This window comes from Micromys minutus (assembly GCF_963924665.1).
Source record: "Micromys minutus genome assembly, chromosome: 29".
Taxonomy (NCBI): Eukaryota; Metazoa; Chordata; class Mammalia; order Rodentia; family Muridae; genus Micromys; species Micromys minutus.
The window spans coordinates 31,664,829-31,678,713 of NC_137964.1; the positions used below are offsets into that span (position 1 = coordinate 31,664,829).

The window sequence follows — 13,885 nt, forward strand, 5'->3', positions numbered from 1 at the left end:
CACACACACACACACACATGCACACAGAGACAGCAAGCATACATACCACACACATCACACACACATACATACATGCCACACATATAAACACACACCACACAGTCACATAAACACATATGTAAAAATACACAGACATAGATACCACATATATACATGCATGCACACAGACACACACACACATATATATATACACATCACATACTGCATATACATACTACACACACTGCGCACACACACAACACCACACACAATGTATATGTATAAGGATGTGCCTTCATGGGTTAGTATGTCTCGCATGCAGTGCCCGTGGAGACCAGAAGAGGGTGCATGTCTCCTGGCACTGGAGTTACAGATGGTTGTGAGAAGCCCTGGTCTGCAAGGGCAGGCAGAGCTTCCAACCACTGAGCCATCGCTCCAGCACCCATGTGGTTATCTTTTAAAGCTCTTCTCTGATGATGCAGCTAACTCCTATGTCGCCGCCGTCTCCAACCAGCAGAAAAGGAGCGACTACACAGCATTCTTCTCAAAGCCGTTTATTCAGGAACCTTACAGCATGCCAGTGAAAATCTGTTCCCCGTCTGTCTCTCTTTCTGTCTCCCTCCTAGTTTCTCTTTCTGTTTCTCTTTCGGTTTCTCTTTTTCATTCCCCCCCACCTCCAAGCGCAGTCCTATTGTCCTGATCTCGAGTCGTGGGTGCACCTGCGAAGCTCACACGGTGGGAGTAGCTAATCTCGGGGGCAGGAGGAAGTCAGGTGCTAGTTACAAAACCAGGCCGGAGTCCCAAGCATCATCTTGGGACTGCTGTCACACCCGCTTTCCACACTCATACCTATGAGATCCAATCCACATCAGCTAAGAAAACTATTAATAAACCACGCCACAGCCAGAGAGAAAATCCTACATCTAGGGGCCATGTCCTTCCCTACCTTTGAAAAGCATATTTTTATTTCTCAAAAACTAAAACCATTATAATGGTGCTTTTCAACATAGCCTCCCCATCAAAGTATGCAAAACACCCCCTATTGCAATAAAGGTACTTACGTCACAGTGTTGGAAGTAAGTCACTTTTCATGGCTGTATACTATTCTGTGGTCTAGATGCATCAGGATTGCTTAATCTGCCTTTTCTTGTGACACGTGCAGGTGATTGTTTTCATTAGCAAGTGAGCAATCTTTCCCAGGGAGCCTTGGCATCCCCGCAGGATGCTTATCGGGGCACGCCCACTTCTAAAGCTCTTAAAGGGCCTCAGTGAACGGTCCTTCTGCAAGGTTTTCACAGTGTGTTTCCCATAAGCTTTAGAAGAAGTACTACTACCCTCCCCGGCCCTGACGCAGGGCCAACCAGCAACATCCCGGAAACCCCCCCAAACCATGAGTTGGGGCGCAGCTTTGCTCTGTGTCAATTGGCTCTTGCTAGATACAGGGGCCTCCGTTAACCCGGCTCCGCCCGGAGCGACTGTTTTAACGTCCGGCTTCCCTCTCCTCTCCTGTCTTCCCATCAGGTCTCAGACAAGCCAGCGAAGAACGACAAGTTTATAGACAAGGAAATAGTAAACCTCAAAAAGGATCTTATCCGAAGCCGGTGAGTGAGTCCCGCGCGCCGCAGACACTGCCTGTCGGGCTGGGGACGGGGCAGGAGCCGTCTCTCCGTAGACATCCACCGGAAGACTTGGCATAAGACATGTAAAGCGTGCTGGGAAAGAACACTGGGGACCAGTGCGGCCCAGACGCTTCCTCTCCAGGCCTCTGTCCGGCTCCACACAATGATGTGAATGGAGGATGGAAGGTAGGGGCTGGAGGGCGGGTCATAGGGTTAGGCCAAGAAACAACCGTGGGAGCAGCAGGCCCTTTCCGTGTGAGAGGTGGCCCTGTCTACCCTCCCGGGGCCTGGCCATGACGTAATCTCTTAGTTGTGCCGATCCTCACTAGAAAGGGAAGAAGGGACAGAAGCAATTCCAATGAGGTTTTATTTAACCCAAAATACTATCGCTCCAATTGTACTCGATAAGGAAAAGGGACAAAGGGCTGGAAACGCAGCTCAGTCCCTGTGGTGTGCGGTTCTGATTGTCGACCTAACATGATGTATGGAGACCTGGGAAGAGGGACTCAAGGAAGAAGTGTGTGGATTGTGCCGGCCTGTGGCCATGACTGCAAAGGGGTTCTTAAAGTGAGTTAGTAGTGTTGGAAAAATCCACCCTGAGCGTGTGCAGCGTTACTCCCCAGTCTGGGCCCGGGGTGCATCCGTTTCTCTCTGCCCATGGCCGTGGATGCCATGTGACCACAGGTGATGGGGTGACTTTCCGACATCCTCAGCTGGCTGAGGGAGGCTGTCACTGGTACCACTTCCCAGAAATCCGGAATAAGCTAGCATTTAACATCCACATCGGACAGACAGGGTTAGCCTGCTTGGCTGATGAACGTGACAAGGGACACACAGAAGGGCCACAAGCACAAAACCGAGACACAGCATTGAGATGCTCCGCCTGACGGCACTGGCGGAAGCCTGCTGACAGGTCAGGACTAGCTCTAGCTTCCAGGGAAGTCTGCCTTGCAGAGAGTTAAACACACGAGTGCTCACACAGACACACAGATGAACACACATGCACATTCGCACAGGAGTCTCTCCGTAGAGATGCCATCTCTTTGACTTGTTTTTTTTTTTTTTTTTTAAATCCATATCACCTCCCATTTGTCTTTTCAAATGGCATTAGGTACACATCAGAAGCAAGGCAATTAAAAATAGCTAAGGCTAAGGAAGGTTTGAGACCAAACATATAGTGTGTGTGTGTGTGTGTGTGTGTGTGTGTACTGTATAATATGTGTATAGCATACATATGTTACACACACACACACACACACACACACACACACACACACACACACACACACACACACGGGTAACTACTTCACTGCCGTGGGTTGGGTCAGGGATCTTTCAGGGCCCATGAGCACTCGGCGTCCCGTGTGCTGCTTTCCGGAACAGCAGAACCTTACGGACCTGGAGACTAGGCAGAGATACTCAGTCCTTAGAGGCTTAGAGCTGTGTCCTCAAGGGGCATTTGGGACCCTAGACCCTTCTTCCTGCCCTGTTTTGCGTCCTAGTTCACAGGGTGAATAGTCCTGCTCACGCTGTGCATGTGATGTGACTGACCAGTCACCTCACACAGATGCTGCCCGTTACGTGAAGGTGGGCACGCCAGCCGTTGGGGGGTGAGGAGGGTGAGAGAGAGAAAGGGAGAGAGGCTGCTCTACTGGCTTCATCGCTTTTCCTCCTCATTCAGCACAAGACTCCATCCCATGCAATGGGAGCAGAGCCACCCACACTGAAAGAGAGTCCTCCCTCCTCAGTTAAACCACCTGCAAGCACCTCACAGACGTGGCCAGAGGTGTGTCTTATACAGGCGATCCTAGGTCCAGGCGGTTTGACAATGAAGTTGAACTCATGGTGTGCCTCTGTCTCTCTGAGTTCATTGGTTATTTTAAATGTTGAGCATGAGGTACCACCAGGTGTGAGAAAGCAGTGACCTCTGTGCCAGAGATTAAAGCAAGAACGGAACTCGAGAGAACGGGATGACAAACAGAGCCTGAGGGTTGGAGATATACAAACCAAGCTGGTGCCTAGACTAGAAGATGGAGGGGACGTGGTTAGTGTATGTGTGTGTGTGCACACGAGCGTGCGTATGTGTATGCATGTTTATGTGTTTGTATGTGTGTGTGTGTGTATATATGTGACTGTATGAGTGTGTGCATGTGCATGAGTGTGCATGTATGTATCTGTGCATGTGTGTGAGCATGTGTATATGTGTGAGTGGGTGTCTGTGTTTGTGAGTGTATGTTTGTACATGTATGTGTGTTTGTGTCTGTTGTGTGTGTGTATGTGTGTGAATGTGTGTCTGTTGTATGTGTGTAAAAGTGTGTGTGTGAGTGCGTGTGTATGTGAATGTGTGTCTTTGTCTGTTGTGTGTGTGTGTGTGAGTGAGGGAGTGTGTGTGTTTCTGTGTGTCTGTAGGTAAGGTTTGTAATCATTTATACAGAGAGGTCCTAGGTCTGATGCTTGAAGGAGAGAGTGAGTCATTCACACAGAGGGGGAGCAGCTGGGGTGTTTCCAAGCATGGGTTGAGGGGGTGATGAAGTCAGGACATGCAGAGAGGCCTGTGTGGAGCCAAAGGTAAGATGAGAGAGGAAAGAGATGGAGCAGAACTGTCAGGAAGCTCTGAGGGCCACGCAGAAACAAAAAAGCCGATGGAGGGTTCTGGGCAAGAGGGGGCGGTCCAATCCTAAGAAAATAATTACACCTACGTCATCAAGGCCACGGTGAGGGTGACACCTGCCTGGGTCGGAGAGGACAGACTCAGAGTCACAGCCACCAGACTGGGTGATGCTCGGATGTGGGAGCTGAAGAGAAAGGCGGCACCCGTGTGTCTGAAGACCTGCTTACTGCCCTACCCTTATCTGCCATTTAGGATGTAGAGGCTCATACTCTGTCCCGTCCATGTTGTGGTCCCAAACAAGGATTTATGGGATGGATTTTCTTATTCACCTTGATGACTTAACAGTAAAAAGATTAAAACAGTAGTAAAAAAGGATATGCACACATGTATATATACCATATGTACACACCACACACACCATAAATACACACAGGCATAGGCATATATATATGCACATGCAATACACTATATACACACATAGGTACACATGTGCACACCAAACACATATGCATACCATATGCATATACACACATTCATATACATGTACATACAGACCATACACACATACAGACCATACACACACACACATACAGGTACACGCACACAAAGGGTTCTTGAATGCCTGCACTGTGGGCTTTCTCCTCTTTTTTTTTACCTGGGTCCTCAGTCTAGAGGAGCTGGCCACCTTAAGGGAGCCGTAGCTCTGGTTGATCCTCCATGGAAGGTGTGATTTACTCATCTCCTGGGCACTCCGCAGTCCCATCAGCAACCAAGATTCACCATCACAACCTGTTCGATAGAACTGTGAGCCTGACCCCCAAGGCGGCTCTGGAGCCGTGAACTTAAGTCACACTGTGGGGAAGGTTCAGTGGACAACATGCCAACAGTCAGGCAGCTAGCAGTGGGACTGAAAGGGACCAGGCTATCAAAAGTAAAAAGAAAGAAAGAAAGGTGGAGAGGGTATGGGGAGGGGTAGGCTGGGCAGAGGTAAAGCTGGAAGGCAGAAAAGGTTCACCGCGGTGAGTAGACGCCCAGCAGAGAGAAGAAACTGAGATGAAATAGGAAGAATTAGAGGGCAAAGAATACACAGAAGAGGAAGGGAGGAGGATGGGGAGGAGGAAGGGAGGAGGATGGGGAGGAGGATGGGGAGGAGGATGGGGAGGAGGATGGGGAGGGGTGGGGACCAGCCCCTGCACTGTAGCAATGCTCAGCCAGGAGACCACGCCCCCGGGAGCCACCTTCTAAATGCCCATCCAGACCCTTTCTGAACTTTCTGACTTGAATTTCCATGCGGCTGCCATAGCCTTGGTTCCCCATAGGTGCTCTCTGAGAACACATCCTTCTCTGGAGGTCGGCTCGCCCACCAAGGAGCATGAATGAAATGGTTTCCTAGCTCATGAAGTCGAGAGGAAATGTGGCAAGTTTAGCATCCCAGCCCATGTCTCTGGCTATTTTATAAGTCAATGATGTTTGAGAACGTTATTGGCATTCACCGGGAGGTATCGTTGTGTCTGGATTTATAGGTAGAGTGAGGTGACCCTCCCTCCCCAGTGTGTGTGTTGTATAAGCACGTTTGAGAGTGGACACACCCAAATGCAGAGGCTAAAGGACGGTGCCTGGTGTCACAGCCGTGACAATGAAGCTGGAAGCCAGCAAGCCATTCACATGGACGCCGTCATGGCACGGGTTTTGATTTATCATCTCTAAATTAGAAGCTGCAAGAGAATATTGTGGCATCTATAATAACATCTAATTAATCTGAATTGGGGTTTGGATGAGACTGGATTTTAGTGAATTTAAACATTTGAAAAGTTACTGGTTGCCTCTGGCATCTCCTAAGTGCCGCCCCTACCTTCTGCAGCTTCTCACTCGATGCCTGGGACATAGCCAGACATTCATAGCCCCCAAGTCCAACCCTGACTCTTTCCTTTGTTCCTTCTGCAACACTTGGGGTTAAGACTCTGGATCTGAGGACCGGTATATGCACCAGATATAGGCTCAAGTTAAAATTTCTGGACTGTACCAAACAAGCAAAAGATGTATGTCAATCACATCTTCCCCATGCCCCAAAGCCAGCAAAGGTGCTATTAATGAGTCTCTCGTATGCTCTGTGAGGACAAACATTGGCCCATGTTCTTGACTCGGAATTCATAAACCCAGCCACACAGCCATGCTGGGGGAAGCAGGCTCGAGCTGGTTGCGTTCTTAACCATCCTGGTTGTGTGACCCAGGCACCCTGCCCATTTCTTGTCTGTCTGCGTGTCTGATGCTGCCGGTCAGCCAGAATCCCGGGGTAAGCGCCTCCTCTGTCCTTCCCTGCTACGCTCTCAGCCGGGGGTAAATGTCTGTTTCTGTTCCTTTCCGAAGGCTAAGCCTCCCTCACCACACCTGCCATTTCAAGGAGGCTGTGGACAGAGACGCACATGCTTAAAACCCAAATACCAAAATCTCTGGAACCTTTTTATAAAGATTTGTATGAAAAGTTGTTTCCGTGAAATTCTTCCCCAGAGAGAGTTGCTCTCCCTCAGCAGCCTTGATGGAGCGTGGCAATGCTTCACAGCAGGGGGGAGATGTGGACAGTGTACCACATCACAACCCCGTCCCAGCCATGCCTTCTGCTTCCGGCATCCACCTGCTTGACGTGGCGAGGTCAGCCCTCTGCGGGATCAGGTCTTCCAGGTCTTCACGCCCACTGCTCTGCCTGGGGAAACTTGCCCACAGCGGTTGGAGGCGCAGCTTGTACGGCCTGCCAACTACAGCCCAGCCCCTGCAACGTACAAGCATCACTTGATGTATGTGCTGATGTCTCTGCTACAGTACCATCTGCCTGCTGACACGGAATGGAGAGCAGGAAAGAAGCGGGCACCGCTGGCTCCCCTGAGCCAGTGCGTTGGCTCGGGACATTTCCAGGTTGCATACCCATTGCTGCTTGGATGGTGGCAAGTCTGGCTCTAACCCCCCCACTACTGAGTACAGTTCTCACAGCACCTACTGTAGCATGGGTGCTCATTGGGAAGTGCTCCCAGGGGAGGGTCTGTAAGGCAGTGTGTGGAACACACTGGTAACCAGTTCTGACATGCAAGCTTCCCAGGAGGAGGTTTAACTGCTTGAGGCAGCTCTGTGTTTCTGAGGGAAAGTGTAACTCACATCCATGGGAAGAAAAGACGTAGACACCTCACTGCATCCTTCCAAAGCCTCCCAGTCACTAAGGCCCCTTGGAGAGCCACCACCTGGAGTCCTCGCACTTGGACTTCATAGAATAAAACTATCTGTCCCCTTGGCACTCAGTGTGGCGCTTGTTCCATCTCTATTGTGACTCAGGCATTCACCCACGGTACTTTACGAGTGACCCTCATTCTCCCGGGTCCCTGTGCTGTTCTCCGTGCAGACCCAGCACATCTCAATGCACATAGAGGCACCTCTATCAAGAAGCAAAGCTGTCGGCCCACCCACTTGGCACTAGCTGACAATCTTAAAAACCTGGGCTTGGGAAACACATTATCTGTCTCAAGGAGATGGCGTGCATGCCACAGTGCACGTGTGAAGGTCAGAGGACAGTTTTCAAGAGTTGGCACTCTCAATCCACCATGTGAGTCCTGAGAATCGAACTCAGATTGTAGAGCTTGGCTGCAAGCTCTTTAACCCTCTGAGCCATATCACAAGCCCTCAGCAGATTATTTTGAAGACACTTTTGAACTATACAAACAGTACACCTTAGGAAAGTTAACCAGTGCATCTAAGACTGCAGCATGCAGTGACTGTCTCTGAAAACACACAACGTGGATATCTTAATTAAAAGGAGTGTTCTGAACACACCTTCAGTGATGTAACTTTAATTTAGAAAAGGATATTGATATCTTCCATTATTTAAACAAACATAACACATAGTTTTATTTTAAACTTTTTAGCATAAAGACATTTAAATATCTACAAAGACAAAGAAGAAAACAGCGAACTCATGTGGAGGCGTCGGTCATATCGATAAAAAATATAAATAAATCCAATATGCTTCATTTAAACATCTTTCTCTTCCCATTTTGAAGCATTTTATATTTTATCTACAAGTATTTAGATAATCACATAAAAAGATAAGAACTCTTTTGAGAGGTACAAACACCATCACCCCTAAAATACCAAGAACTCTTTGATATCATATATCCCTGCAAACATCATGACCATACCAAAGCTTATATAATATTCCACCACAAAAATGGAGCCTAATTTGTACACTAATTTCTTACCATCAGAATTCTCGGCTATTTTACATTTTCCACCCCTTATTTCTCCTGTTACAAAGGCAATGCTTAGACATCCTCAGAGTTTACTTCTTTATATGATCCTTAAAAATGCATAGCTCTGGAGTTCTTAACTGAATTTCTTGTGATACACACAATATTTCTGAAATGTCGAAAACCACTAACTCAGAAACGGGTTGGAACAAAATGAGTCTCTGACGAAAACTCAAAGGGTTTTGAGTCGAGACTTCAGATGGGACGCTCGCCCCTTGCCCGCCCCAGCACAGCTGTCAGCAACAAACAGCTGGATTGCCCGAGGCAAAATGAAAGCACAGAGCATGCGTGGAAGAATTCCCTGAAGATGCCCAGCTGAGCTGTCCCAGATAAAGCTAAGGTGTCCATTTCCACCAGACCCGGAACTCTATCCAAACACTGTCTTACCCATAACACCCTGGGCTCAGCATTTTCTGTAATGCCCGCACGACCAGCATCTTACCATGTCTAAAACAAAATACCCACCATCGTTCTGTTTTGTTTCCTTTAATAAAGTTTATCTTGGCTCACGCTATCAGACATCTCAATTCAAGCTCATTTGTCCCCATTGCTTTGGAGCCTGTGAGAGCATGTGGCAGAGGATACTGCTCACTGTATAGCACGCAGGAAGGACACGCCCCCGAGGCCTCCCTCGCCAGTCTACCAATCTGCAGCCTCCAGCATCTCCAGCTGCTTGCTCAGACGGGCCATGCCCACACCTCTAACCTGCTCATCCTGGCCAACCCAGGCGGTCTTCGAATACCTCTTTTCCTCAGTCTTCTCTGTAAGATTAACTGACCTTTCCTAGTCACCATTTCACGTAAAATCAGAGCAAGTACAGGGGGCTGGGCATGGCTCAGTCAGTAAAGTACTCGCTGCACAAAAGGTTCCGAGTTCAAATCCCCCACCCATAAAAAGCCACGCAGAGCAGCACTCACTTGGGACCTCAGCACAACACTCCATGACTCTATGCGCCAGGCACACGCATCCCATCCGTTTAATCCGCAGCCATCCAGAGGGTGAGGTTTTATTATCATTCCCATTTTGTGGAGGAAGACAGTGACACCCAGAGAGATTGGGTGACCTGCCCACATTCAAACAACCAGTAAATGGGTAAGTAGAGGCAGGAGTCAGGCTGATTCCAAGACCTGTGAGCTTCCGCGGCCTGAAATGACGCACTGATTGCAGCCCATGCCTCAGCCCAGATGCCTGGCTCTGCCACAGGGAATCTATAAATCCTCCAGCCCAGACTTTCTTACTGTTTATCCAGTGGTCCCGAGACATCTCACCCCTGTCTGTTTGGAAAGTGAGAAGCCCTAGCACAGACCACAGACCTCAGGAGCCCCGGGTGCTGTGTCTTGTGGGACAACAGGCAGGTGCTCTGAGGACATCAATTGGATGATGCTAACTAGAAGTTAGCAGAAGTCAGAGCCCCCACAGCACATGCCAGACCTTGTCCTCATTAACACTGTTGTTGCTATTACTTTGGTCCAGTATTATTATTCTTACCAGAGACAATGGCTTGAATCACTGAGGCGGTAAAAGGTCACCCTAAAGGTGACCAGACCATCTCCTGCCTCTTTACCAATGAGCCCATCAAGGGGAGGAAAGCACAGAATTGTAACATAAGGGTCCCTTCTTTTGTAGCATGAGCCAGAAATACCAGTTCCCACCTCTTTTATGTTTCCATACAGCCCAATGAGCCATTCAACGGATAACCAGTGTCTCCCTCTAGGAGCTTGGCCTTCCCCTCCTGACTTTCCGATCAACGGAGGCAATGTTGGCGCTACGCTGTCGTTGCTTCTCCCTGCCACAAGGTGTCGCTGTAGAGACTACACCACCTTGATCTTAAAGCCCATGCCAGCCCTGCTTGACCAACATCTTAGCGGTCCATTCCATCGCAGTTCTTAAAACCCATAGGTTACACACTTCCCTCCAAGACATTCAGGAAACCTGCATAAGGAATGATTTGCAGAAGGCTCGGCCCTAAGGTTTTCTGGACTTCGGTTTGCTGAAAGATTTTTACCAAGAGCACAGCTTCTCCCTTTCTTGAGGTCCTACAAAGATCACGCAAAGCATGTGAATGGAGGTGCAGCATGTGGAAGCTGAGTTTCCCCAAAGACTAAACCCTCTTTAGCTCATCACAACCATTCTTACCCCAACCCTGGGCTAAGAGGACCCCTTAGAAACAACCATGAACTTGATCTTCCCCAAAGTCCTCATGAAAACAAGAACAAAGCAAGCCAGAAACACCTAGAGAAGCAGTTTTTTCCTGCCATGAGTTTTTTTTTTTTTTTTAAAGAAAAAAGGAAAACCAAATGAAACACACAAGACAGAAAAGCCTAACAGTCCAAGTAAAATGGACACTGGCAAATCCTCTGGGTGCCCGAGGCTGTACCAGAGTGGAGCACAAAGGTCGGGAAGTTCTGACTGCCGGACTCAGGGGTCCAATTTACAGAAAGGGCACAGACAGCCCTGCGGCACACCCAACTCCCAGGGTTAGCTGCCAAAATAGCCTCGGAGTGAATGGTGCATCATAAAGAAACCAGAAGGCAACCTGTGCACCATCTTTAAATAAGAAATGCTTTCGCCGGAGTATTTGAAGCAAAGCCAAGTTGTAGCTACAAGTCAACGAGAAATCTGAATCTTCATCTTTGTCTCAAGACAGCTCAAAATATACATTTGCTGCAAAGCAGCCCTGAAACCCCACGAGCTTCACTTGAAGGCTTTACCGTCACCTAAGCCCAAGGTCGGGGCAGGCAGGAAAGCAAGTGTGCTGGGATGTCAGCCACAATGTGTGCACCAAAGTAAATATCACCACAGGGTGAACAAAGCAATGTCCCAGGCCCTCGAGACTACACAGGTGAGCGTTGCTTTGCTGGCGGTTACAGAAAGATAAAAACAAGAGCTTGCAAAGTTGGGGAGTAAGGATTCACTGGATACAGCTTTAGAGGGGACCTGGGAGACGGCCCAGTCTGTTGGTTGAAATACCAGCCACACAAACAAGAGGGCGTGGGTTTGGATCCCCAGCATCCCGAGTTTAAAAAATCAAAATCGAAACTGGGCACAGTGCCGCATGCATGTAATAGGGAACTCCATCCAGGTTCAGAGAGAGACCCCATATCGACAGACAGACGGCCTGCCGGATGGATGAAGGTACCCGCTGGCAAGCCTCACAACCCGATGATCCTCGGGATTCTCATGGTCAAAGGAGAGACTCTATTCCCACAAGCTGTTTTCTGATCTCCACACACTGTCTGTGGTATTCAAATGCAGGCAAACATACACACACAAGTACGCTCACACGTAGGCACGTACACATATGCACACACACACATATAAAGCACATGATGCACACACAGGCATGTGTGCAGACACATATACACATTCATACAAGCACATGCACACACACATACATGCATGCACACACATACACAAGCACATGCACACACATACACAAGCACATGCACACACACACATACATGCATGCACACACGCACATGCATGCACACACTCACACATGCACACACAAACAACTGCAAACTGACTAAAGAAGACTCTCTGATGATTGATGTCTGACTTCCACACGCATGTGCATCCACATGCATACCACAAGCACACACCATAAAAGGTGTGCATATATGTGCGCATGTGTACACAGGCACACATCTGGTTCACTTTGCCTCTTCCCTCCATGCCCCTGTAAGTTTTTCAATTTTTTCCTTTTGGAAGTTTTAAAACTAGCGAATAACATGCAGTGGCTGGGGAAAGGGACCACCAGGAGGTGGGAGACGAACCCTAGGCAGAAAAAGCAGCCATCCCAGGCTCCCAGGGCGGCTGGGTGACTTTCCTGCTCCATGCCAGGCCCTGAGGCAGCACCTGATAGGTGACCATCACTGCGGTAAGGGGGGGGGGGGACAAGAACTGGTCACTCAGTCATGCAAGTCAAAACAATTAAAGGAATACTTGCAGCTGGCTCTGGGCGAATAGAGCTAGCCGTGGTCCTGGAAAGAGGGGTGGCGGCGCCTAGAGGGTCCCTAGAAATCAACTGTGGCAAGGACAAAGAGTGACAGGCAACCACCCTGCGTCCAGGGGCCTGTCGGATCTGTCCTCTTGGTGACAGGCAAGGTAAGGTTGTGAGTTTAATAGAGGGAGCCACTGACTACAGCCTCCTCAATCAAAGGAGGCCCAGGTCCCTTCCCACCTCCTCCCTGTATCACTACTAAGAGAAAAGCCACTGAAGAACCGTAAGGACATGGATGTCTCCAGACAGCAGTCACGCTGTCAGTCGGGAAGAACGAAGGCCGCTGGTCTCTGTCATGTTGTGCTGTCCGTCCCGAGATCATGAACCAGCAATGCTTCCGAAATTGTCTGTATGCCTCTCTCCCTGCTTAATGCATTTCAAATGCCCACCCTGGTGGCTCCCAGAAGAGCAATCCCTCCCATTTAGTCATCAAGCCCTTGGAGCACAACAGGAAAGGGTGGCTCCTGTGGGGTAGGGTTCGCATCCTAATCTGTGTGGCTCAGATGCTGTGCTAGTCTGATTTCAGGAACCGTGCAGCTTCTGTGCTGGCTGGTGGATGCTGACAGGTTGAGCAGGGGTGAAGAGAGATTCTGAATCTAACAGCCAGATTCACAGAAGCAGAGATGGATGGTGGCTGCCAGGGGCCAGGAGTCCAAGAGGATGCTGGGATGGGGGTGTCCACATTTCAGCCTGTGTAGCCTGGCCTTGTCCTGGTTTGCAGTATGATGGTCCAGATCCTATGCTGTACAGAACACTTGAAATTCATTAGCCAGTTAGATCCTGACTGTTCTCATCAAAGGGAGGGTGGGTGGGAGATGTGGACCAAGCTAATTATCTCGACAATGGTGATTATTCCTTGTGTGCAAGTTGTTGGTCTTAAATATATACAACTGGAGGAGGAGGCAGAAGAGAAGAGGGGGAAGGAGGGGGTATTGGGGAAAGGAAGAGGAATGAAGGGAGGTGAAGCAAGAGGCTCTGGGATTCGGTCAGGGATAGTCAAAACCTTGGCATTGCCACCTTCCCACCGTAAGAGGCTGGGCAAGTGGCTTCACTTTTTCAGGCTCTGACATGATAGTTTCTGCATGACAAGCTCATTGTGGAAGTCAAATGGATTAACACAAAAGACACGAGTCCCGCAGGGCACAGATTAACGCGCTCCGTCAGCAATGGCTCTTGTCAGGCGCATTTTGGGAGCCCAAGCCCTCTGCCAGGGCCTCTGACCTCCAGGACATGCAACTTCATCAACACCCGCCTCCCAAAGTCACCCCCTCTGCTGCTAAATGTGATGGGTGGGGGGTAAAACAGACAAGAGCAGAGGTGGGGAGGGAGGGAGGGGGAGCCAGGAAGAGGCGCATCGTACATGCTCGTTAACAAGGCAGGCCTG

General features: G+C 49.3%; 1 protein-coding gene across 1 annotated transcript in view; it reads left to right on the forward strand.

The window, feature by feature from the left end:
* The window catches only part of CCDC60 (coiled-coil domain containing 60), a gene marked incomplete at both ends in the record, with an annotated part of 141,217 nt that overhangs the window by 60,383 nt on the left and 66,949 nt on the right, over positions 1 to 13,885 (forward strand). The window contains one exon of the mRNA XM_080941456.1: positions 1,501 to 1,580. Within this exon, the coding sequence (XP_080797582.1) occupies positions 1,501 to 1,580 (80 nt within the window). The remainder of the gene's footprint in view (positions 1 to 1,500; positions 1,581 to 13,885) is intronic.